The sequence below is a fragment of the Sporobolomyces koalae genome (genome assembly GCF_050403365.1).
Source record: "Sporobolomyces koalae JCM15063 DNA, S_koalae_JCM15063T_v1_ctg5, whole genome shotgun sequence".
NCBI classification, from domain to species: domain Eukaryota; kingdom Fungi; phylum Basidiomycota; class Microbotryomycetes; order Sporidiobolales; family Sporidiobolaceae; genus Sporobolomyces; species Sporobolomyces koalae.
Genome location: NW_027481766.1, coordinates 637,011 through 658,981, shown reverse-complemented (window position 1 = coordinate 658,981; position 21,971 = coordinate 637,011). Strand labels below are relative to the sequence as shown.

General features: G+C 53.7%; 9 protein-coding genes across 9 annotated transcripts; 3 read left to right on the top strand and 6 right to left on the bottom strand.

Annotated features, from left to right (window-relative positions):
* Positions 1-54: 54 nt before the first annotated feature.
* Positions 55-2,006, bottom strand: JCM15063_006066 (eukaryotic translation initiation factor 3 subunit E; the record flags this gene model as incomplete). The annotated part of the gene is made up of 6 exons (XM_076676822.1): positions 55-230; positions 300-414; positions 502-604; positions 674-1,404; positions 1,515-1,669; positions 1,763-2,006. 6 exons carry the CDS (start codon positions 2,004-2,006, stop codon positions 55-57), a joined length of 1,524 nt encoding a protein of 507 aa, XP_076536281.1.
* Positions 2,007-2,311: 305 nt separating this feature from the next.
* SFA1 (bifunctional alcohol dehydrogenase/S-(hydroxymethyl)glutathione dehydrogenase) lies at positions 2,312-4,255 on the bottom strand (the record flags this gene model as incomplete). Its single annotated transcript, XM_076676821.1, has 11 exons — positions 2,312-2,395; positions 2,476-2,542; positions 2,640-2,766; positions 2,844-2,899; positions 2,964-3,218; positions 3,324-3,598; positions 3,680-3,799; positions 3,868-3,879; positions 3,957-4,066; positions 4,148-4,166; positions 4,235-4,255. The coding sequence occupies 11 exons, from the start codon at positions 4,253-4,255 to the stop codon at positions 2,312-2,314; spliced, it is 1,146 nt and encodes a 381-aa protein (XP_076536280.1).
* Positions 4,256-4,530: 275 nt separating this feature from the next.
* JCM15063_006064 (uncharacterized protein) lies at positions 4,531-7,559 on the bottom strand (the record flags this gene model as incomplete). Its single annotated transcript, XM_076676820.1, has 10 exons — positions 4,531-4,851; positions 4,955-5,108; positions 5,202-5,334; positions 5,390-5,888; positions 5,958-6,098; positions 6,194-6,435; positions 6,514-6,845; positions 6,950-7,103; positions 7,189-7,257; positions 7,334-7,559. The coding sequence occupies 10 exons, from the start codon at positions 7,557-7,559 to the stop codon at positions 4,531-4,533; spliced, it is 2,271 nt and encodes a 756-aa protein (XP_076536279.1).
* Positions 7,560-8,390: 831 nt separating this feature from the next.
* JCM15063_006063 (actin) lies at positions 8,391-10,326 on the top strand (the record flags this gene model as incomplete). Its single annotated transcript, XM_076676819.1, has 8 exons — positions 8,391-8,397; positions 8,564-8,589; positions 8,744-8,797; positions 8,982-9,099; positions 9,172-9,233; positions 9,305-9,595; positions 9,674-10,240; positions 10,324-10,326. The coding sequence occupies 8 exons, from the start codon at positions 8,391-8,393 to the stop codon at positions 10,324-10,326; spliced, it is 1,128 nt and encodes a 375-aa protein (XP_076536278.1).
* Positions 10,327-10,881: 555 nt separating this feature from the next.
* On the top strand, positions 10,882-12,553 carry JCM15063_006062 (uncharacterized protein; the record flags this gene model as incomplete). Its single annotated transcript, XM_076676818.1, has 5 exons — positions 10,882-11,509; positions 11,570-11,670; positions 11,731-11,788; positions 11,854-12,409; positions 12,478-12,553. 5 exons carry the CDS (start codon positions 10,882-10,884, stop codon positions 12,551-12,553), a joined length of 1,419 nt encoding a protein of 472 aa, XP_076536277.1.
* Positions 12,554-13,281: 728 nt separating this feature from the next.
* JCM15063_006061 (uncharacterized protein) lies at positions 13,282-16,511 on the bottom strand (the record flags this gene model as incomplete). The annotated part of the gene is made up of 8 exons (XM_076676817.1): positions 13,282-13,681; positions 13,791-14,222; positions 14,306-14,832; positions 14,927-15,004; positions 15,074-15,187; positions 15,278-15,426; positions 15,508-15,552; positions 15,620-16,511. 8 exons carry the CDS (start codon positions 16,509-16,511, stop codon positions 13,282-13,284), a joined length of 2,637 nt encoding a protein of 878 aa, XP_076536276.1.
* A 279-nt stretch (positions 16,512-16,790) lies between these two features.
* MRPL8 (mitochondrial 54S ribosomal protein bL17m MRPL8) lies at positions 16,791-17,947 on the top strand (the record flags this gene model as incomplete). Its single annotated transcript, XM_076676816.1, has 2 exons — positions 16,791-17,003; positions 17,075-17,947. The coding sequence occupies 2 exons, from the start codon at positions 16,791-16,793 to the stop codon at positions 17,945-17,947; spliced, it is 1,086 nt and encodes a 361-aa protein (XP_076536275.1).
* Positions 17,948-18,139: 192 nt separating this feature from the next.
* Positions 18,140-19,470, bottom strand: JCM15063_006059 (HPP family protein; the record flags this gene model as incomplete). The annotated part of the gene is made up of 6 exons (XM_076676815.1): positions 18,140-18,201; positions 18,285-18,373; positions 18,449-18,514; positions 18,586-18,758; positions 18,845-18,954; positions 19,029-19,470. 6 exons carry the CDS (start codon positions 19,468-19,470, stop codon positions 18,140-18,142), a joined length of 942 nt encoding a protein of 313 aa, XP_076536274.1.
* A 652-nt stretch (positions 19,471-20,122) lies between these two features.
* JCM15063_006058 (uncharacterized protein) lies at positions 20,123-21,667 on the bottom strand (the record flags this gene model as incomplete). The annotated part of the gene is made up of 6 exons (XM_076676814.1): positions 20,123-20,523; positions 20,592-20,848; positions 20,925-21,000; positions 21,073-21,264; positions 21,349-21,559; positions 21,638-21,667. The coding sequence occupies 6 exons, from the start codon at positions 21,665-21,667 to the stop codon at positions 20,123-20,125; spliced, it is 1,167 nt and encodes a 388-aa protein (XP_076536273.1).
* Positions 21,668-21,971: the final 304 nt, after the last annotated feature.

Sequence of the window (21,971 nt, the reverse complement as noted above, 5' to 3'; positions counted from 1 at the left end):
CAATAAGAGGGGAGATAGCTTTCACCCAGAGATCCCTTTTTTTCAAAAAGTCATTCAGGCTTCGGTTGACGGTGTGGGGGCATCGGTAGCACCCTTGTCGTCCCCTCCTGATGGTCGGTTCGAACCTCCTCCCGTTCGTCCCGGTCCTCCACCTCGACTCGAACCTCCACGTCCTCCACGTCCTCCCCTACCTCCTACTCGGTGTTGATCACGGTCGACAGCTCCTCCAGCTAGCGCGAATGTTTCAATGGCGAGTCAGCACAGATTTCAAGGAGAGAATAGGAAACGAGGACGCGTACCGGCACGGATCTCGATGGCGGATGCGATCGCTTGCGATCGGAACAAGAGTCCACGAGACTTTTCAATCACAGTCTGGTACACGGGCGTGTCGGCGTGGTTCATCTGGACGATATTCTGTACGTTCCGGAAAAAAACAAAACAGGGTCAGTTTCTGGCGATCTCGAGCGAGTCCAAGGAGGTCCGGAGAGAAGAAAAGCTCACTTGTTTGAGATCGATCTTGGCGTCGAGACGAGCGTCACGGACGAGGTCAACGATCCACCTCTCACCCTCTTCACGGGTCATACCGAGGCGATCCGAAAGTTCGCTAAACGATGCCCCAAAACAATCAGCTAACGGCTCATGAGAAAAGTGATCAAAGAAGAACAAGCCCCACCCGATATCGATGCGGTGGTGAATTTTGCAGTAGGCTTCCGAGACGAGGAACCTCGCGTTCTCGACAAACTCGTCCTTGAATTGTTCGAGGAAGAAATCATCCTCGAGGACGCCTCCAGCCGCCTGAGCCATCTCTTGTCGTGCACCTTCGAAATCGACTTGACCGTACAGCTTGCGTAGGAATTCAGTCACGGCGTCCGAGTACTGGTACTGTTCCTGTTCGAGCGCGCGGACAACGTCACGCACGGCCTCACGCGAACGTGCCGTCGACGAAGTGGTCGAAGAGCGCAAAGTCGATTTGCGCGAGATGACGACTGCCGCGACGAGGTATCGCAAGAGCCACGGTGCCGAGGTTTGGAGCGTGTTGAGGTAGTTTTGGTTCAACCACGATTCGAGGAGCGCCTCGCGTCCGTTCGGGTGGTTGAAGTACACAAACAGGGACCAGTGAAGCCACCACGTGCGTTGCTGCAGTGCGACGAGAGGTCCTCCAGGTCCGTTCGATCCACGTTGGTCAATGAACTCGCGCAGGCCGGCGAGTTCCTCGAGCGCGGCGTCCCAAGATCCTTCGAGGATGTCGGCGGCGAGTTTTCCCCACATGGCCGACAGGACGAGAGCCGAATCGGTCGAGAGGACGCGGAAGTGGTACAGGTAGTCGGACGCGCCGGCGTAGTGTCCGATCGAGTACTGGAATTGACCAAACTTGTATAGGTACGCGATTTGGTCGAGAGTGACCTGTAAAGAGGGGGACATCCCGGATCATACCAGCGGTAAAAGAGGTCAGAACCACAGTGCTAGAGAGCAAGGGAAGTATGAGAGCAAGAGAGACAAAAGAAGGGGCGTACACCGTGGTTCTCTTTCAGGTAGGTCAAGTTGTGTTGCTTGTCTTGACGGAGGGCCGACACGACTTCAGGTTTCGAGATGGTCTCCATGATGCCCTGAGCCTGCGCCTGGAGATCGTTGAGGGTCTTGACGACTTCTTGCTCGCGCTTGCGGAACTCTGCCAGATTGAATGGACGCATCAATACCGATTACTTTACTAGGTCTACACCGTGTAGAGAGAGAGAGAGAAGGGGAGAGCAAGCAAGTTCACCTTGTTCACCTTGAACCTTCTCCGAGTCGGTCTTGCCCTCCAACTCGCGCTGCATGCCCTCGACGTAGGTGACCATGTTGGTCTTGGCCAAGAGGTCGATCTTGGCTTTGAGGATCTCTTGGTGCGAGTACTTGTCGCGACTCTCGAGAAAGTCGAGCAAAGGCAAAACCAAGTGTCGGTCGAGGTTCTCGACGACGCGCGGCAGGAGCTGGTCCGCAGCAGCACTCGTAAGGGCGGCAACCATCGTGATTGAAGCGAGCGAGGGTGGTGCAAGAGGGGGCAGTGAAGGGCGAGTTCAGAGATGAACCGTCAAAGATGACCACGATTCACGCGGGCTCGAGAGGCAGGGCGAGCTGGACGACGGCGGTTCGTTGGAAGCTCGAACTGTTGGACCGAGACGCGAACGCTGGCACTGGACGGGATCGTGAGTCGAGAACGCGAGGCGAGCGAGTTGTCTCTCGCGACTTTGGAACTTTTTTCTAATCTCGACTACAAAGGGGAATTTCAATTTCAAGTATCCAATGTCGCTGTCTCCTTTGTGGATTAGGGTTACGCCCACATGTCCACCACGCAGCGGATGCACGAGCCTTGGTGCATGTAGTCGAATCCCTTCGAGATTTCGTCGAGCGTGGTCTGCCATCAAATTGCAGTTGCGCGTCAGCCTCGGGAATCCGCTCGCCGAGCAGGCTCAGTCACAAGAATCGAGAACTGACCGTGTGCGTGACATAGTCATCGACCGTGAGCTTGCCTTGCAAGTAATCGTCGACAAGTCCAGGCAACCTGGTCGTACGAAAGAAAGAGAATCTCGAGTCAGCTATTTCTCTGTCTCTTGATCAGGTCGATCCTTTCTGTGGTGGAAGCGAAACTCGTTTCGTACTCGGTGCGACCTTTGACTCCTCCAAACGCACTGCCTTGCCACCTGCGACCAGTCACGAGCTGGAACGGACGAGTCGAGATTTCTTGACCCGCGGCGGCGACACCGATGATCGTGGAAACTCCCCATCCTGGCACGCGATACACGAGCTCGTGTCAGTTAAGACTGACGAAATTGCCGAGCAAAGCAAAAAGAGGTGGAACCCACCTTTGTGGCAAGCTTCGAGAGCTTGACGCATGACCGTCGTGTTTCCGGTGCAATCACTAAACACGACAAACCTTTAGTATGCCTGCTCCCCAGAGTAAATGATATACTTCAAAAACGCACAAGGTGTGGTCACATCCTCCATCCGTCTTTTCGACGAGCACATCGACGATCGATTTCCCCTCGGGCAAATCTTTCGGGTTGATGAAATCGGTCGCACCCATCTTGCGAGCCCATTCCTCCTTGGACGGGTTCGTGTCGACCGCAATGATCTGTTTCACTTTGCGTACGCGACATCCTTGGATCACCGCGAGTCCGACCGCGCCCAATCCAAAGATCGCGACATTGTCCCCTTCTTGAACGTTTGCCGTCTTGGTCCTGTCGTAATTTTTGTAAACAGTGGTCAGTCTCTCAGTCGTCGCGCATTTCTCGCGCTTGCGAGTCGTCCGGGGGGATTCTCAGAAGAAAGAAATGTTTGCGCACGCAGCTCCGTAACCGGTAGTGAGTCCACAACCCAACAAGCACGCCTTGTCAAGCGGTGCCTTGTCTTGAATCGCCACGACCGAGTACTTGTGTACGACCGTGTACTGCGAGAACGTCGAACATCCCATAAAGTGCAACAAGTCCTTGCCCTTGCAATGGAACCTCCCCGTGCCATCGGGCATGACTCCTTTCCCTTGAGTCGCACGGACAGAACCACACAAGTTGGTTTTGCCCGATTTGCAAAACTTGCACTCGCGGCATTCGGCAGTGTACAACTAGAAACATTAGAACCAAATAATACAAACATCAGTTGGAAACGTTTCTGTCTTGTCCGGTGACAAAAAGAAGAGACTAACGGGTACGACATGGTCTCCGACTTTGACGTCCGTGACGCCTTCTCCGATCGATTCGACGATACCTCCTCCCTCGTGTCCGAGTACGATCGGGAACGCACCTTCGGGATCTTGTCCCGAGAGCTAGAAAGGAAGAAAGATATGAATACCTGCGAATTCAGGCGTCGAGAAAGAATGAACTAGAGTGTTACCGTGAACAAATCCTGAAAAGCAGGATGACCGCAGCATCAATTTGGGAGTCCGAAATCGATCCGTGAATAGCAGAGTTGATCTAACTCACAGTGTGGCACAAGGCGTTGTAGAGGACCTTGATACGAACTTCGTTCGCTTGAGGAGGATCGACCGTGATCTCTTCAATCGAGACGGGTTTACCCGCTTCCCACGCGACGGCTACAATGATCCGGGACGAGCAGACATGAGGGTCACCGTTTCAGTTCGGGGCTTGTAGTATACGAGAGAGAGGAAACGAACCGGCTTTGCAGGTGATGACCTAATTGAAAGGCCAACACTGGGGGAGTCAGACGGATCACAGAAGGGGGTGCAGCTGATCGGACAAACCTTTCCAGTAGTGTCAGACATTGAGTTCTGCGGTATCGAGATGTGGTGGTTGGAAAGATCGAGGGGTTTTCTCTCCCCGCTGCCGCAAGCGGGCCATGTGGAGGCCAACACGACCAAGGCCAAAATTGACGTCTCTCATTCTCTCTCTCACAAGTTCCGCTCTCTGGTTATCTGATCGACATACGGGACAGCTGTACGTTTCTTTTCTGTTTCGTCTTGGAAAGAGGAAGGACCCGATTTCTATCTATCATCCTCCTTCGCCAAGCTGCGGGGTTGCCGGTGGTCACGTTTGTTCCTTAGTACGGCAGCGCAACGACATCGGGTCCGCCACCAGGAGCACCGTCGAGATCGGCATACGAACTTGGGACCCTCGCGGCTCTCGGGTCAAGACTCGCTCCTTTCGGAGGTGGAGGAGGAGGTCCATCTCGTTTCTGACGTTTGTCCGGAGTCGACGACCCATTCGAACGGTGGTGACGACCTCCGATACGATCCGCGAGTGGAGGAGGAGGTTGCAACGGCGCAATCGGTTTGATCAACGAAGGCAAGAAGTTCATTCGTTGAAAGTCGGCGAGCGGGTGGTGCGCCGGATCGAGGATGAAATTGTTAAAGAATTGAACCTACACGGCGCAATGTAATAGATAGCTCAGCCATTAACGCGCGATCTCTCTGATCGTTGCCGCCTCCGGAGAAGGAAAAAAAAAGGGGTAAAACCGAACGAACCTGGTGCAACGCGTCGTTGACAAACTGTCCGTGTTTCGTCACAATGTGTTTCTCGACAAACTTTCTTGCCGAGAACAACTTGTTGCACTCTTTGCAGCGGAATTTGCCCTCCTCTTCCGTCTTGATGTGAGGTGAACACAGACTGAACAGGACCCTGAATCGAATCAATGACGCGATACCGTTGACAACCATCAGCTCGATGCTTTGGGGAGTACATAGTGCTCAGACAGGATTGAATAAAACGTACTCTTCTTTGAGTTCGGCGCCAAAGTCCCTCAAGTCAATCTTGTCGGGATCATCAAGTAGCGGAATTTTCTCATCGAGCCCAATCACATAAGCGACATCCGTTGCTGAATCCGAGAAGGCGACAAAGGGATCTGCTGTCAGAGAAAGAGACTATCGCGATCGAACGAGATGGAACATCGAGTGACTCACGCTGTGAAGCACCTGATCTTCGCACGTGCCGAGGGCAGACACTCTCGAGTGCTTCTGCCGATTGACATCGAGTCGCACAGTAGTAGCAAGTGTGAAAAGCGAAGCGCAGGTAGTGCAAGTTGAGATCGAGCGCCTTTCGGTTCTGTTTTCCCCATCGCGCACGCATACGATAACAAACTCCGAACGTCAGCACTGCTTGTCTATGCGACGGAGAAGCAGAAAAAAGACTTGCGTGATCGAGTTCGTCCTGGGTAACATCCTCGCCCTTGGTCTTTTTCTCTTCGACTTGCTTCGACCAGGTTTCTCGCATCGTTTGAATCACTTGACTCCCCTTCTTGACGACCTCTTCTTCACCTTTCTCGAGGAATTCGATAATGCTTTCGAGCGTCGCGAGATCACTCTTGATACGATCTGGAGCAGACATGGCAGCAGGTGCCGCCCTGATTTTTTCCTCACTCGCTTGATCTTGTTTCGTCAACACGAGCTTGTATTCTCCAATCTGGAAAGCAGACTCGGAAACAAGTCAGAAGCCTGAACCTTCGAAGCCGGTGCAAGGGGCAGGACTGACCGAGGTTTCCTTGAGCGTTTCGAGGGCTTGAGATGCATGCTCGTCCGTATCAAACGTGACCCACAACTTGCGCACCCAATTCTCGAACGGTTGACCATCTCCCGAGACCAATCTCACGAAGCCTTCAAGTGGTGCAAACACCTGAACGACACCTCGCCGGAAAAGAAGGAAAAAAAAACCCCGAGACGCGATCAGTCGAGCAATTTGAGAGAGCATGGGCAAAACGACGAGCGTACGGCGTGTAGATCAGAGTAGGCGACAGTAGTCGGTACCGAGGTGATTACGATTCGATATGGTCTTGCCGGGATTTGCACAGTCTCGGCAGATTTCGGAACGACCCCGTCTGCCAACACGGTCAGAGGTTTTTGGTCGGTGACATCGCGACCTTCAACATTTGTTGCTGAATCAGCTGTCATGGTCGTATCGCCGTTCTTGTCCTCGTTTGGTGCCGACTCGGTCGGTTTGACTGCTTCCTCGTCTACGAGCAGCACATTCAAGGGAACGACTAGTCAGTCGACGCTTTCCCCATTGGAACCCAAGGCTATTTCAGACTGACCAAACTCGTTCGTGACGGATTGCCACTGTCCTTGTTCGGCCAACTCGCACCACTCGTTCCTCCTCCCTTTCGTCGTCTCGACTCGTCTCGTTTCTCGTTCCAGTTCCCTCTCGGGTCCAGGTTCGTACTTTTCTTGAAACCAGTGCATCGATTTGAGTTCGTCAAACTGGGGTCTCAAACTCCTGCGCGTGTATTCGGCGAGGTACTTTTTCCACGCGAGTTCGAGCGCCTCGGTCGAAGTTCCCAACGCAGGAGGGTTCGAGCGAGTGAACCAATCGGAAAAGTATCGGTGCGTGACAATGTAGGGCAAGTGATGCGGTGCTTCAGGTTCACTGTAGTTTCGGAATTCGCCGTTAGCCCAAACCGGATCGACATCAATAACTGGTTCTTGTCTTCGAGATATGCCCTAATTGGATAGGCGAGATTTGAAACTGACGGTTCGGGAGGGGGTGGAGCACCATGGTAGTAGCCACCAGAAGGAGGAGGAGGTCCTCCGCGGTAGTGACCTTCGGGGTAACCGCGGTAGGGAGGGGAATGCGGTCTCGGAGGGTAATCTCCTCGAGGTCCGCCGCGGTAATCATCTCGTGGAGCTGGTTCGAGATGACCGAAACAGTTGCGTCAGTCCTCGTTGCAAAGAACATTCACTGAACCGATTTAGAGCAAAGAGAGACACACGGTAATCGCGTTCGTGGTAGTCTCGGCGCGGAGGAGGTGGAGACAGCGAACGTCTTCGTTTGCTACGATCTGATCAACGTCGTTCGTCCGTCAGTTACGAGTGAGAGAATCGACCGAACGCTGAGGAAGAGATCCTGAAACGCACTGTCATACGGTTCGGCAGGAGGTCCTCGGTAGTCGTCGTATCTTCTCGGTGGAGGAAACTCTCGCGAGTCGTACCTCGCCCCAGGACTCAACGGGGGAGGAGGTCCTCGGCGGTAATCACCTGCCGGCGGAGCCAGCGGGGGCGGCGGTCTCCGATCGTACTCGCGCGGTGGCGGGTACTGCTCGTACTCTGGCGCCCGAGGAGGAGGCGGTCTGCGCTCTGCCATCGTGTCGACGTGCGGAGGATGGGCTGGATCAACCTCGAGACGAGCGTGATCAAGGGTGTTCGCTCTGACGTGCCACTTGCGAGGCTAGTCTGACGAATTCCGATGCGAGCAAAGACGGGCTGGAACAATGTTCGCGGACGGTGTGCGCGATCGCTCGCGAGGGTCGAGTGGGGTCGAGAGAGTGATCACCGTCCGCTCGCGCCTCCAACCCGAACGGCTCGACCTCTTCTTGCACTCGTGCTCACCTGCCTAGACTCGGGGCAGAGTCTGGTCTCATGCAGGCGTTCCCCAAGTCGCAGATGGACCTGCCCTTGGACATGCTTCACAGCGAACGCGACGCACGAGGTCTGCGCGCCTCTTCGGGACATCTTGGGTCGGCCGGACTTGGCCTGACCGCCTGATCCGGTCGCGTGAGCTGCTGAATATGCTCAAGAGCCCGAGCGAGGCGCTGCGGACAAGGATACTGCTGCTCTGTGTTCGAAACTGCGATGCTGCTGCTGCTGCTTCGCCGATGCTGCGTGCACGTTGCGGGATCGGCGTAGACCAGGGTGGATCGAATGTATTGAACACGACCAGCAGAGAAGAAGAGTCCATTGGCACAGCGGAGCATCTGAAGAACCCGCGGGACACTGGTGCCAAACAAGAGAGGACTGTAGGTCGGTCATCCCGCACAAGGAGCCGAGAGAGATCAAATGTAATCGAAACGTAATCGCAATTGTTGATGTGACGAGCGTAATCGCAACCGTTGCAGGCCGCACCTTGCCCTTTCCGCTCCCACCCCACTCTCTCGCTCCCTCCCCCGTTCTCTACCCCACTAGACACTCTATTACCATGGAAGGTGCGTACCCTCTTCGCGGCCTGCACCGTTCGCGGCCTGGCCACGGCGGTAGACGAGGTTCGAGGTGCGATCGAAAGGGCGTCACCTCGGACCTCGTCCCCCTCGGCCATCCTCCCTCGCGCGTGCGTACTGCGATCCTGACCGCCCGATCGTGCCACTCTCGCAGACGAAGTTGCCGCCCTCGTTATCGACGTAAGTGCTCGCCTGCGCCCGCGTAACGCTGCCCGTTTCCCCCGCATGGATGCCACGCCTAACACGTCGCCTTTGTTTTTGCCTGTGCCTTCGTTCCTCGCCCTCCTGCTCGCTCGAAACCGATCTCGCCTGCCCCCAATGAACTCGCCCACAGAATGGATCCGGAATGTGCAAGGCCGGATTCGCTGGAGACGACGCACCCCGTGCCGTGAGTTGGCCTTTCCATTCTGCGCGCTTATCACATTTGCCCATAGTCGACGCTCGGCACCTCCGATTGCGCTCGCTCGTGCGAATGCTTGATCCTCGCGCGGACATGCACACTCGCGCGCAGTCGATCTCGCCCGATCTCTTCGATCTGAGCGCATGCTGACCCCAAACTGCGCGATCTTCAGGTCTTCCCTTCGATCGTCGGTCGCCCCCGTCACCAAGGTGTCATGGTCGGTATGGGACAGAAGGACTCGTACGTCGGTGACGAGGCCCAGTCCAAGCGTGGTATCCTCACCCTCAAGTGTCAGTCGCGGTCTGCCCACTCGAACCCCGAAAGCGAACCGAGCGCGGGAGCTGACTTGCGATTCGATCCAGACCCCATCGAGCACGGTATCGTCACCAACTGGGACGACATGGAGAAGATCTGGCATCACACCGTACGCCTTGCGTCATTCGTCAACACTCGTGCACGAAACGCGAACCGTTGAACCTCTTTTGTTGACAACAGTTCTACAACGAGCTCCGAGTTGCCCCCGAAGAGCACCCCGTCCTCCTCACCGAGGCTCCCCTCAACCCCAAGGTGAACCGGGAAAAGATGACCCAGATCATGTTCGAGACCTTCAACGCGCCCGCGTTCTACGTCGCGATCCAAGCCGTCCTCTCGCTCTACGCTTCCGGACGTACGACCGGTATCGTGCTCGACTCGGGAGATGGTGTCACCCACACCGTCCCCATCTACGAGGGTTACGCCCTCCCGCACGCGATCCTCCGTCTCGACCTCGCTGGTCGTGACCTCACGGTTCGTTGCCCTTTCGCTTGTTTCCTTCTTTCTCCTTTCTCTTTTCATCTCGTGCTGATGGTTATTCGCGTTTTCTAGGACTACCTCATCAAAATCCTGATGGAGCGAGGTTACACCTTCACTACCACCGCCGAGCGTGAAATCGTGCGTGACATCAAGGAGAAGCTTTGCTACGTCGCCCTCGACTTTGAGCAGGAGATGCAGACCGCCGCCCAGTCGTCGGCCCTCGAAAAGTCGTACGAGCTGCCCGATGGACAAGTCATCACGATCGGTAACGAGCGTTTCCGTGCCCCCGAGGCCCTCTTCCAACCGTCCTTGATCGGACTCGAAGCTGCCGGTATCCACGAGACGACCTACAACTCGATCATGAAGTGCGACCTCGACATCCGCAAGGACCTCTACGGCAACATTGTCATGTCGGGAGGCACGACCATGTACGCCGGTATCTCGGACCGCATGCAGAAGGAGATCACGGCGCTCGCGCCCTCGTCGATGAAGGTCAAGATTGTCGCCCCGCCCGAGCGCAAGTACTCGGTCTGGATCGGAGGTTCGATTCTCGCTTCTCTCTCCACCTTCCAACAAATGTGGATCAGCAAGCAAGAGTACGACGAGAGTGGTCCTTCGATCGTTCACCGCAAATGTTTCGTAAGTTCTGTTTCTGTCCATCAACGGCCGATGAGCGTGAAACTGATGAAACACGCGTTGACTCGCCTCATTGTCTACCACAGTAAACGGATCGTTTTGTGCGCAAACTCGTCTGTCTCTTGCTGTCTCTTCACGATCTTGTCGTCGTCGGTGTCGAAAGCAAAAAACCGCGTCAAGCTTTTCTGTACCCTCCTCCTCCTCCCCCTCCTCCTCCTCCTCCTCCTACGCCCTTTGTCTTTTAACTCTTTCTCAACCCATGATGTGCTGTTTTACCCACAAACCTCTTTTTTCTTTATCTTTTCTACGTCCCTACGTTTTTCTTTTTCTCTGTCTTCTCTCCCCTATGCTTCAAAGTCGCAAATCCGACCCGTCTCAAATTCGAAAGATGAAAATACCTCTACCTGAATGCCGACTGAAAAAGATAAGAGCCTCAAAAGATGCGACAGAGCTCGATCAATCAGCTGCACATCGCTTGAGCTGCCCCCGTGTCCCCCTGCGAGCGAAGAGATGGGAAGGAACGAAATGCGCAAGACTCGTGGCGGTGCAGAGCGCAGCCGTCCAAGGGAAACATTTTGTGATCGAGGCTCGTGTGCTTTTCCCGAGTCGAGTCTTGCTCCCCTCTCCCGCCCACCCTCTCGGCCATGTCGACCAAAGCGCTCAATATCGACACGAAACGCCTACCGCCTACGCCGCAGTGGTCACCTATCCTGTCCCACTCGTCACTGTCGTCCCCACGCTCATCCGGAGCCGCAACGGACGACGATCTATCTTCTCGCTGTCGCAAACTCGCGCGTTCGTACGGCGAGACGGCAGTTCTAGACGATCCTCTGTTTGAATGTACTTCACCCCGGACACCTTCGAGGTCGAGAGAGAATTCGAACGAGCATGCTGCGCCGGCTTCCCCACTCTCACCTTCTGACTTCCGAGGAGGAGGACGTCATAGTCACCACCACCTGCCCATGTCACCACCTACGCCAGAAGGTGCTCATGTCCTGCAAGAGATTGTCGAAGAAGAGAACGAGAGTTTGTCGACTCCCCAGGACGAGCCTTGCGAGCAGGAGAAAAGCTTGGGCTCGAGCGTAGAGTCAGCGGAAGAGCCTATGCAGTTTCACCTCTCGCCGCCTGCGACAGGGGGACATATGTCACTACACGGTGCTTCGTTAGCCCTCGAGGAGTTGTCGGCATCGGGACCGCTTCCAGCGTCGAGCCAAGGAGGGCTTGGCCTGAACCTGCACGAACAGTTCATGATGGACAATCTCCACCAACATGGTCAGTATTATACTCTGAATATACTGCAGCACGAAACGAGCTTATTTCGCCTGTTGACAGACGAGACGGTCGGAGACTCTGTCGAGAACTTGCGACACGAGCTCGACAAGGCACAGTCATGGCTCTCTATCGATGTTTCGCTTGTCGACGGCGAATTGCTTGTGCGCTTTGTCGGATTGTCCTTGCTTAGAGTTGTGCTCAATGTCGTCTGTAAACCACAGGTCGGCTCACCCCAGACTCAACTGGATCCTGCTCGCACACTATCGACTGTTTACATTGGTGCGCACGCCATTTTGCCTCTCATTGTCCGGATAGAATCACAGCTGATACGCGCCTGATGTCAGACCCTCTGCTGAGCATCCTCGAAGATGCGTACTCGAGTCCTCCTGCATCGCCGCACTCGCCTCATCATCGTCGCCTCTCCTTTCCTTCTGCGCCCTCAACCTCCCAGTCACAAAAAAACATCCCAAGTGTCGCTCATCCTCTGTATCTCGCCATCAAGATACACTCGTCTCTCCCAATCACCCTACAATTCCTTCAAGCCTCCCTGCAACCGGTCCACGACAACCAGTTCCTCACTTCTTATTGTCGAAACGCTGCGCTTACGACAAAAGCGCCGATTGCGGTGATCGTTTCGTCCGCTTCCGGGTGTATCACGGACGAAGATCTCGACAACCTCTCGTCTCCTCGGATCATGTATCGCGCAGTCTCCCTGAACGAATACGTCGAGAAGCGAGGAAAAGGAATCGACAAACACCTTCATCCTGTCGTCACTGGCAGCTACGAGCAGATTGTGCGGAATTCTCAGAGCCTGACGGATGAATGCAAGGCGACAATCAAGAACCAGGTTGACGACTTGCATGCCAAAGGGTTGTTGTTCCAAATAGAGGGAGTGCCCAGGTGAGCTGATATACCTCTTGCAAACACAAGTCTTGTGTCGTCTACTTATTGTCTCCGGCACAACTTAGATTTCCGGAACACACAAGGAGGCAGCTTGGAACGAGTCTGCGAACGCTCGGCGTCGATTTCGTGTCTTTACCTTAAAGCTCAGCACTGTTTGCATTCTCCCCACCGTTCCGGTCCGTTCCTGTACCTGTACCATCATCTCACCAGTTGAATCGTCGTTTCCCTCTCATCATCAAACTGGAGACCTGCCCCGCCTGTTCACGCTTGGGCCAACTTTCGTTTGCCTTCGCTCTTTTCGACAAACTGTCATGCCTGTACCATCACTCTAACGTTCCCTTTTGTCGACATATCCTTTTTCTTCTTCAGGTTTCTTTTTCCTTTGTTGTTGTTGGTACTTTTCTCAGTCCCCCGTCCTCTTCCTCTCTCTCCTTGTTAACTTGTTTTCTTCTTTCGAGCTCGTTGCTAGCAAAATATAGCAAACACGCACGTCGGTCCTGTTCACACCTTTTTGTCCATGGTATTCCCAAAACCGAGGTAGTGGGAAACGAAAAAACCCCGACTCGTGTTGAGCTTTTGCAAACTGCATCGCACCTTCAACAACGTCAGAAAAACCAGAGACTCGACGACTACTTTCCTTGTTGCGGAGAAGTGTTGTTCAACAATTCACGAATAGAGACATAAATCGTCAAGCAGAGGGAGGAAAGTCTGCGAGGTTTCAAAATACAGGGTTTTTCTTTCTGCTATGCGAATTGAAGACAAATAAAGGTACAACGTTGCCAAAAGATTAGAGGGGAAAGCATAATAGAAAAGAAGTTATCAGAGCTTATTGGAGTGCGTGGGTGTTTTGAATTGAACGAAAGAGAGGGTTACGATGAGATTTGACATTTCTTTTCGAAGGATTCCAAAACTCTCGACCACTTTTGTTTCACTTCGACTTGATCGTCTTGTCCCCCTACTTCGTTGAAGGTAGAACGAGTTCCACTCCGAATCTCATCTTTTGTTCGATCTTGATGAATGACGTATTCGATCGAAGTGAATCGTCTAGGTTCGGGGAGGTAGACCGTCACTTCTTCATGAAGCGCCTTGTTGTACAGTTCCAATTCCTGTCGAACCGTCGTCGTCGTCGAGGAAGAAAAAGGAGAAGACGGAGGTTCGATGAGAGTTTGACGCAATTGAGAAGAAGTGTGTAAGAAGTATCGAATGCCTTTGTGAGTGATCTCGAGAGGTGATTGAGATTGATTCTCTGCAATCGTTTCGAGCAAAGTACTGTTTTGTACAAGAAAAGGAGAGACAAGTGTTCAGTGAATGAACAAGGTCGGGAAGGGGATTTGTTTGAGGATAACCAGAGAAAAAAGGAGGAAACGGATTTCCTTACCTTCCTTTTGACACGACGACGCTCTCAATCTCGAGGTCTCGCTCTTGAACGTCTCGAGTCTGTCTCAAATTGAACCGAAGATCGTTTTGTCCAGTAGGAACCAGGACGTCGACTTGAGTTTCTCGAATCGAGGTGAACGAGGCTTGTGATTGACGTTGTCCGAACGCATCGCGTCCTGTAGAGATGACCAATTCGAGTCGTTCCGCTACATCCGATTCGAGGGTTCGAGGTTCAACTGGATAATAGACGAAGCGACGGAAAGACGATGATGCGAATGTAGGGTGACTGGCAAGATCTGTCTGTTGTTCGGGACTGACGGGACCTTGTGCATTCGAGAACGATTCGAGAGGAGCAAACAGTGAAGCGAATGGAGAATGGGTCGTAGGTAATGGACAAGTGACTCCAGTCGAATCAAGGAATCGTTGAGGCGCTCTGATTCAAATAAGTAGGATCAGGTCCTGTTTTTTTTTCTTGGTCGGCTCCAGGAAAGGAAAACAGAAAAAGAGAAAACTGACGAAGGTACAAAGATTGATTCGTTCCTGCGTTTCGCTTGTGACCATTCGACCCATTTCTCCCATCCAAACTTGCCGTCCAAGATCGGTCCCACGACAGTCTCTCCCCGAGATCCTCCCTGTTTGTACAGAGGGAACAAGACGTGTCCGACTTGAGCCCGCAGTTCGAATTTTTGTTGGTTCGCGGTGGTTGTCGAGTCCTCGGAACCTTGTTGACGAGAAAACGGTTCAAACAATGCTTCAAAGACAGTCGTCGGCATTGAACTTTGCTTGAGGTTCTTTGCAGAGTCGAACAAGATGGGGATTCGAGTGACTTTGTGATCGAGTCTCATTTTTTCACTCCATCGTTGCAACTCGTGTTGATCGGTTCCAACGTTGCTCAACGCTTTCAACCTCGCATACGTCGAGGTCGAACCCGATTCGAGTGCGGCAGGAATCGAGAGTGGCTGAAACGGGTACATAGAATACTGTACGGTCCCGAGTGAAGTTGGAGCAGAAACGAATTGTCGAGTCGATTGTCGAATCTTGTCCTGCAGAAAGAGGAACGGAGGCGAGTTTAGAGAGACAACCTCACGAGAATCGAGGAAATAGGGGGCAAGAAGATTCAGGAAAGAGCCTTCTTACAGAAGCGAATGCGGCTGCGAGTAACCGTTCAGATCTGACGAGAGATTTAGGTTCCATCGCGCTTGCAGACAACGTATTCTGAAGAGCAGGCGATCAATAAAATTTGAAAGGCGAGCCAAGAGAAGGGGGGAAGAGCGGAATACTGACGGGATGCGATCCAGGTTCGAGGTAAGTTTTCGCGAGTCTCGAAATGGTCTGATACACTTCAGGTCTCAAACTCGTCGCGGGTCTCGGCAATTGGATCTCTTTCCGAGCTCCAATCTGTGAAAGAATTCGGAACCCTCCGAGTTGGTTAGCTGTTTTTCTCTCCCTCTCAAAGAAATCACGGAGTGTGTGTGTATGCAAACTGACCTCGTCGATAGATTCGACTTCGGCGCGTGCGGCCGCGACAGTACTCTCGCTGCCCTTGAGCACGAGGGACAAGACTTGAGTTTTGGGATGTCTCGAGAACGAGACTTTGATGCCGAGATGTCGGGTGATTTTCGCGATCACGGGACAATCTGAGTTGGATGAACATAGTGATATTGTTCAGAATTTCTCTTTGCTCGGATCGCGCGCGAGAGAGACAGAGAGACACGTACTTGGGGACAAGAGAAGGAACAGGATCCGGTCCGAGAGAGGGATCGCTGCAGACGAGACGGAGAGAGAGGAGGTCAGCCTGGAATACCGCAAGTGTCAACCATTTCCACTCACCTTTGGATACAGAAGGTCCCCGATGTGCAGATGGGACCACGTCGGGATGCACAAATTTCCATTCGGCAATCAGGATCGTGTGGATCAACTCGCGTTTGCTCATCTGATCCAACCGTTTCGGTTTCCACAATTTCGATTTCTTGCCCGGAGTCCCGAGTTTCAATCGGGTCGCGACTTGGGCGTCGGTGACATCGATCCCGAGTCCTCCCTCGTCGGTTGGACGCGAGATCAATTCGACCAATTGTGATTTCGAGAAGGCCCGGTTGACCTTGTTGCGAGTCGTGTCCCAGACACGCGCGTAGATTGTCCGGTGCGAATCGGGCGAGGTGACGGAAGGGATGTTGAACCTGCGGGGCGCGAGGGCCTCGAGATCGACTACGGTCGGTCCAGTGGCAGCCGAGTCGATCGGGCGCGCTATGAGCGACTCGAGAGTGACTGCGGGTTGTTTACTGTTTAGGGCAGCTTCATGTAGAGACGGTTCGGGCTCTTCCTGGTAGACTGGAGACCGAGTCGCGGGATTTGGAGGAGACGGTCGAGGTTGAGTTCGTGCAAAGGTTGATTCGTTGATCGTCGTAAACAAGTCGTCGTACGCTTGATCGACCTCTCGTTCGTGCTCGGGTTCTGTTCGATTGGAATGGTCCTGGTCGAGCGAATGCAGAGGCTCGGCAACGGAGAGTTCCGATTCTGTCGTAGCGTCGGATGTGATTTCGGCCTCGGCTTGAGCGAACGACGCATGATGTCTCCTCGACACGCTCCTGTACCTCGAGCCCTGTACGGGAGAGGGTAGAGCAGGCGTGAGGGGAACGAACGGCGGTGCACTGCGAGACGAGACGACGAGTCTCGCACATCTGCCGCACGTCGTCGAGAGGCTCGAAGTCGATGGTCGCAACATGATCGGCAACTGCAAAGGCAGTCTCGCGAGAGAGGGGAAACAGTGAGATTGCTCCGCAACTTTTTTGTGAAACCAACTGGCGGCTTCTCATGATCTTTCTCGCAACGACGACCGACTCGAGATCACACCGAACACTAGAGCGACTCGCAAAGCTCCCTCTCCCTTGGTTGATCTCATTACAAGCGACCGATCAGCCGCCGTCGGTTTGAATCACTCTTGATCTGCTCTCCTCCTCGAATCCGCTCTCCACGCGCCCGACCCCCATAGACTCGAGCCAGGATGCGTCACGGTCTCCACCTGTCCAAATTGTCGCGTACGACCTCGCACCGCGTGCTCATGCTGCGCAACTTGGTGTCGTCGCTCCTCCAACACGAGCAGATCTCGACTACCCTCCCAAAGGCGAAAGCCGCTCAGAAACTCGCGGACCAAGTCATCGGGTGGGGCAAGCAAGGCGGTCGTGACAACTGGAACCGCGCAAACGCGTTCCTCCTCGTAACTCTTCTCTCTCTTTGTGCTTCACCACTCGCTTCATTGCCTGACGATTCTTCGACGTTTTCCCCCAGAACGGAAAAGATACTCTCACCCCCTTGTTCACGACGTTCGCCGAACGGTACGCGGCTCGACCAGGAGGGTACACTCGCATCCTGCGCAGTGGGTACCGACAAGGTGACAATGCCCCTCTCGCCGTCCTCGAACTCGTCGACAACAAGAACGACCTCCGGTTCGAGAACGCCGCGAAAACGGTCGGTCGGGAACTCGCGATTCGGACTCGAGATCTCTCCCTCGGTCCCGAAGCGTTTCAACAGTTCCGTACTTCGATCGAAGCGAACGGAGACGAAGGGATCGTCGAAGCGTTGTCAAATTCGACTCAACTTGGATCAATCACTCGTAAAAACATCGTCAAAGCGTTACAGTTCCGTTCAAACCCTCTTGTCAAACTTCCCGTCTCTCGACAATCTACAACTGAACCTCTCGAATCGATCTCTTCGAACGAGACGGTCGAATCCGGTTCCGATGCACTCGAACCCGTCAAATCGGTACACCCGGCAAACCTGTTCCTGAACCGAGTGTACCACCACTACCTGTCGAACCTCGCGCATTTCTCCCTCTCGGACCAGAACCCTCTCGGTCCGGATCCAGAACGACCCGTGTCTCAGTTGACTCAGAAACTGTACCCGAGTGAATCGAAACCGGTACCGAAACCCGTCTTGACCGTTCCGACCGTGGGCAAGAAGTTCTTGGCAGGAGAACAACGTCAAGGGTACGAAATTGGACAACAGTCAAACTCGACGACAACGACGACGAGAGGAGGAATGGGACCAATTTCGAGGGCGAAAGGAGATTGGAGTAAAAACTTGCTCGATCGACAACGAAGAGTACGACACGCGACTCGAGAGATGGATCAGTTGGAACAGGCATTTGCAGAACGATTGTAGAATTAACCTTGTCACTTCCAAGGCGCAATCCCAAGATCAGCATGACCCATGAATGTGTCTCTCCTATGTTTTTGCTGGCAGTCGTAGAGATTCGAAACACGAACATGCACCGTGGCGGCAAAAAGCTTGAGGGATGTATACAATGCAACAAACATAGTGATCGAGCCGGCCCTGGGTATACAATAGGGTTCCCTATCCAGATTTCGATGGACGAGGTGGAATCACAATATGGTCAGTGGGCCACCACCAATTCGCTATAGTTCATATCAAAAGTACAAAGGTTCAGTCTTTAACGTTTCTCCTCCGAAAAAAAAGCGAGAGACAGGAAGAAACTGACTTGGATATTGTCGACCAAACATGTTGTTGACGATCATGGCCCATCCCAGAACGATACAACTGTCGACAACGACTTGGACGATAAAGAACCTGTTTTGAAAAAGGGGAAATCGTCAGAGATGCTTTGTAATAGCACAAGGAGAATAGAACCTAGTTGCGACTGACCATCCCATGCCTGCGACTGACGGAAGTGTCACCGCCAAAAGTGCAGTAGCTCCACCAGGAGGGTGACTACCATTTCTCAACAGTGAAAATCAATAAAAACAAGCGTAGATCTCTTTGGGAGAATCACGAAAACTCACGTGATCTCGAAGAACTGCATCAGCAAGATGGACGTTGCGAGCGTGACTGAAGCTGCTGCCCATGGCAACGGACCGAAAATGTCTCCTACTTTCCACCCTCCGTGCAACAGGAACAATTTCTGTAATCCCACTCCTAGGACCGAGCACAGGATGTTGCCAAACATAATGTTGCGCTAACGAACCACCCGGAATTCGATTTGAGTCATTGCGAACCAAGTGGCTTTTGAAGGACTTTTTTTTTTGGAAAGGCAAAACTGACCGGTTGAGCGAGAGGGGATTGGAATTCAGAATAGAGGATGACGGCTTCAGTAGCGAATGCAGCGACCACGACCGGCGCTCCTCGATTCGCAAAGATTGCAGCTCGTGCAGCTAGCCAGGTCCGAGAATACAATTGTTCAGCTCGAACCCCTCCACTGCTCGAAAGTGAAGAAAGAAGAACTGACACAACGCAAGAAACGCGATCGCTGCGAACGAAGCAAGGTACGTCACGATCATGTGCACCAACTTGTCCTTGAACCGATGTCGCTTCTTGTCGGATTTCTCCTTGTCTACCTCGTCCTTGTCCCTCTTTGCTTTCTCGTCTTGTTGCTGTACGAGCGTTTCTCCACTCGCTCGAGGTGCAGGATCACCTCGACGCTCCTCATCGTACTGTTCGGCTCGTCGTTTCAGTTCTTCAATGTGTTTCTGGTGGTACCGAGTCGGCAATTGATAGACGAGTTTTGAGTGGAACGAATCGTCGAATTCTGGGAACGTTGGTGGTCGGTACCCTACGAACCGGGATAAAGGCCAGATTGCATAGAAGAAATCCTCTGTTTCGGGGGACAATTGACCCAGCTCCCAAACAATGTCAGCTCTCGTTCCTATTTCTCCTTCCCCACCCAACATGCCGGAATGCTGAGGAACACTCTTTGGATGAGGACAAGACTTGCCCGTTCGTTGCTGAACCTTCTCTGACACCATTTCTAGAGCGCGTGAATTTCGAAGTCACAGACAAGTCGCTTGGATAGTAGTCGAGTGCCGTTTCGGAATGAAATGGGGAGGTTTGGTCTGCTGCGAAGGACGGTCTGAGAGCTCGTAGTCGTCGGACCAAACAGTCGAGCGGGCCGAGGCGAAGTGCGCGCCGTGAGATGTGTTGAAGCAGTAGTCAACCCCCCCCCCGCTTTCGTGTCGGGTCACGCGAGCTGGGGAAAAGAGGCGAGAATGTACGAAAGAAAAAAACAGGTTCGGCTATGTGGGACGACGTCATAGCGCCGGCTTGAGCTAAATGTAGGCAGACTTGGGCAGACGCGCGAAACGTCGGCTACTTGGAATGCGGCACAGGCACGTAGTCAAGAGACGGTGTCCCCGAGAATCAAGGTACACTACGATTCAGCGTGTATAGAGGAGAAGAAGCGTTTTTTCGTCGTCGCGCCGGATCCGAGCGTTTGTTCGTCCTGTCTCTGCGCGGCTCTATACTCACACTGCAGCGGGAGGATCAGACAGGGTATTTCTATTGCCTTGTAACGACGTCTATAACAAAGTGTTTTTCTACGGCATTTTAGCAGAGCCAACTCCATTCGGATTCCCGCTCTCCATACTGAATCTCGTTCAACACCTTGACCATGCTACCCGCGAACCTTCCAAACCCACTCTCGCCTTCATCTCCCCCATCAACCGGAATCTTGATCTCTTGCCCTCGGTACCCAATCTTTTCGACCGAAGTGATGACCGCGGCCGTACCCGATCCAAACACTTCGACGAGGTTCCCTTCGGCTTGCGCACGTACAATCTCGGACATGGTGATCTTGCGTTCCGAGACGACGAGTTTCGTTTGCGGGTCAACGTTGGGCAGTTGGATTTGTCCCGCTGCGTGTTGTCGCGCGAGTCCAAGGATCGAGTCACGGGTGACTCCTGGGAGAGAGAGACCTGTTGCGAGGGACGGCGTAGCCAACTCGAGCGCTAGAGGAGACACATTGAATCTTGAGTGACCCGAGAGAAGGAAAAGCATGGTGTGCGATCCAACGTACCTCCATCCGGCAAGCGCAACACGACAAACGCATTCATCATACCGACCTCGGTCCACTCATCGTCTTCTCCAAACACCCACAGGACTTGTTGGTACCCTTGTTGGGCCGCTTCGATCTGGGGTGCGACACACGGTCCATAGTTGCTGCCAAACTTGCAGTCTCCGGTTCCTCCCGGCCACGCTCGAACCGATCGAGAAGAGCACAGGAGTGAGATCGGTTTCGCTCCCGACGAGTAGTACTTGGCAACGGGAGAACAGCTGTAAAATCGAGAACGGTCCCGAGCAAAGTGAGCGATCTCGACGGGGTTTCAAATACTGGAGCGGAGAAACTGACATGACAAAGAGCAAGACCTCGGTCGAAGGTCCGACTCCAAGTGAAGCGCGAGTACCGATCATAGTCGGTCGGATATCTGGAAACGTATTCAGGATGTGGGTTTAGCTGAGACCGAGTTCATTCGACCAGCAAAGAAAACGGGACGCACAGAGGGAACATCCAGGGTCGGTCGGGATCCATCGGTCGTCAACCTTGACGAGCTCTTGAATCAGCTTGATGAGCTCTTCGGGGTCAAAGTCGGGGAAGGCCATGCGGTTCGCTCCGTTGCGCATGCGCTGCATGTTCAAATCGGGCCTGAACAACCTCGAGCGACCTTGTTTGTCCTTGTACGCTTTCATACCTGGGCGAGTGGGAACAAGCACGAATGAGCACCTTCGAGGCGCGAACCCCCGACGGTCGAGGGATTTGAGGTCAATGCTCTCACCTTCGAAGAGTTCTTGAGCGTAGTGAAGGACGGTCGCGCTCGGATCGAGCATGAGCGGTCCATAAGGTTTGATCTCAGGTACACCCCATCCCGAAGCGAGCGACCACGGGACGGTGAGCATGTGCGACGAGAAGGTCTGGCCGAACACGAGCGAGGACGAAGGCGGGAGTTGGGCATCGCTGGTAGACAGCGTCACGCTGAGTTTCGACGCCTGTGATAGTTGCAAACGAGAGGTTCGTAAGAAGAGGTGGGCGGACTCGCGATAACAGTACGCGAGAGAGCGACTCACATCGAGGGGAGCTCCTGTAGGCAGATGCATGACGGTCGCGCAGCGAGAGATTACGCTCTGAATGGAAGAGTCCGGTGATAGCAGAGTAAACAGAGCAGAGCCAAGCGAGATCGCAATCCGGGAACGCGCGAAAGAGAAAAAAAACCTGGGGTAGTTATCTCGGCTAGCCGTTGGATCGATCACCCAGTCGAGACGATAGAGAGTTGCCAGCTAGCAGCAAGCTAACAGAGCCATTGTGTGAGGAGGACTCGAGCAAGCGTACCCGCGATCGAGACGATGTAATTCGGGATTGTGGCTGTGCTCGAGCATGCAGGCTCGTGCGAGATGAGTCCGC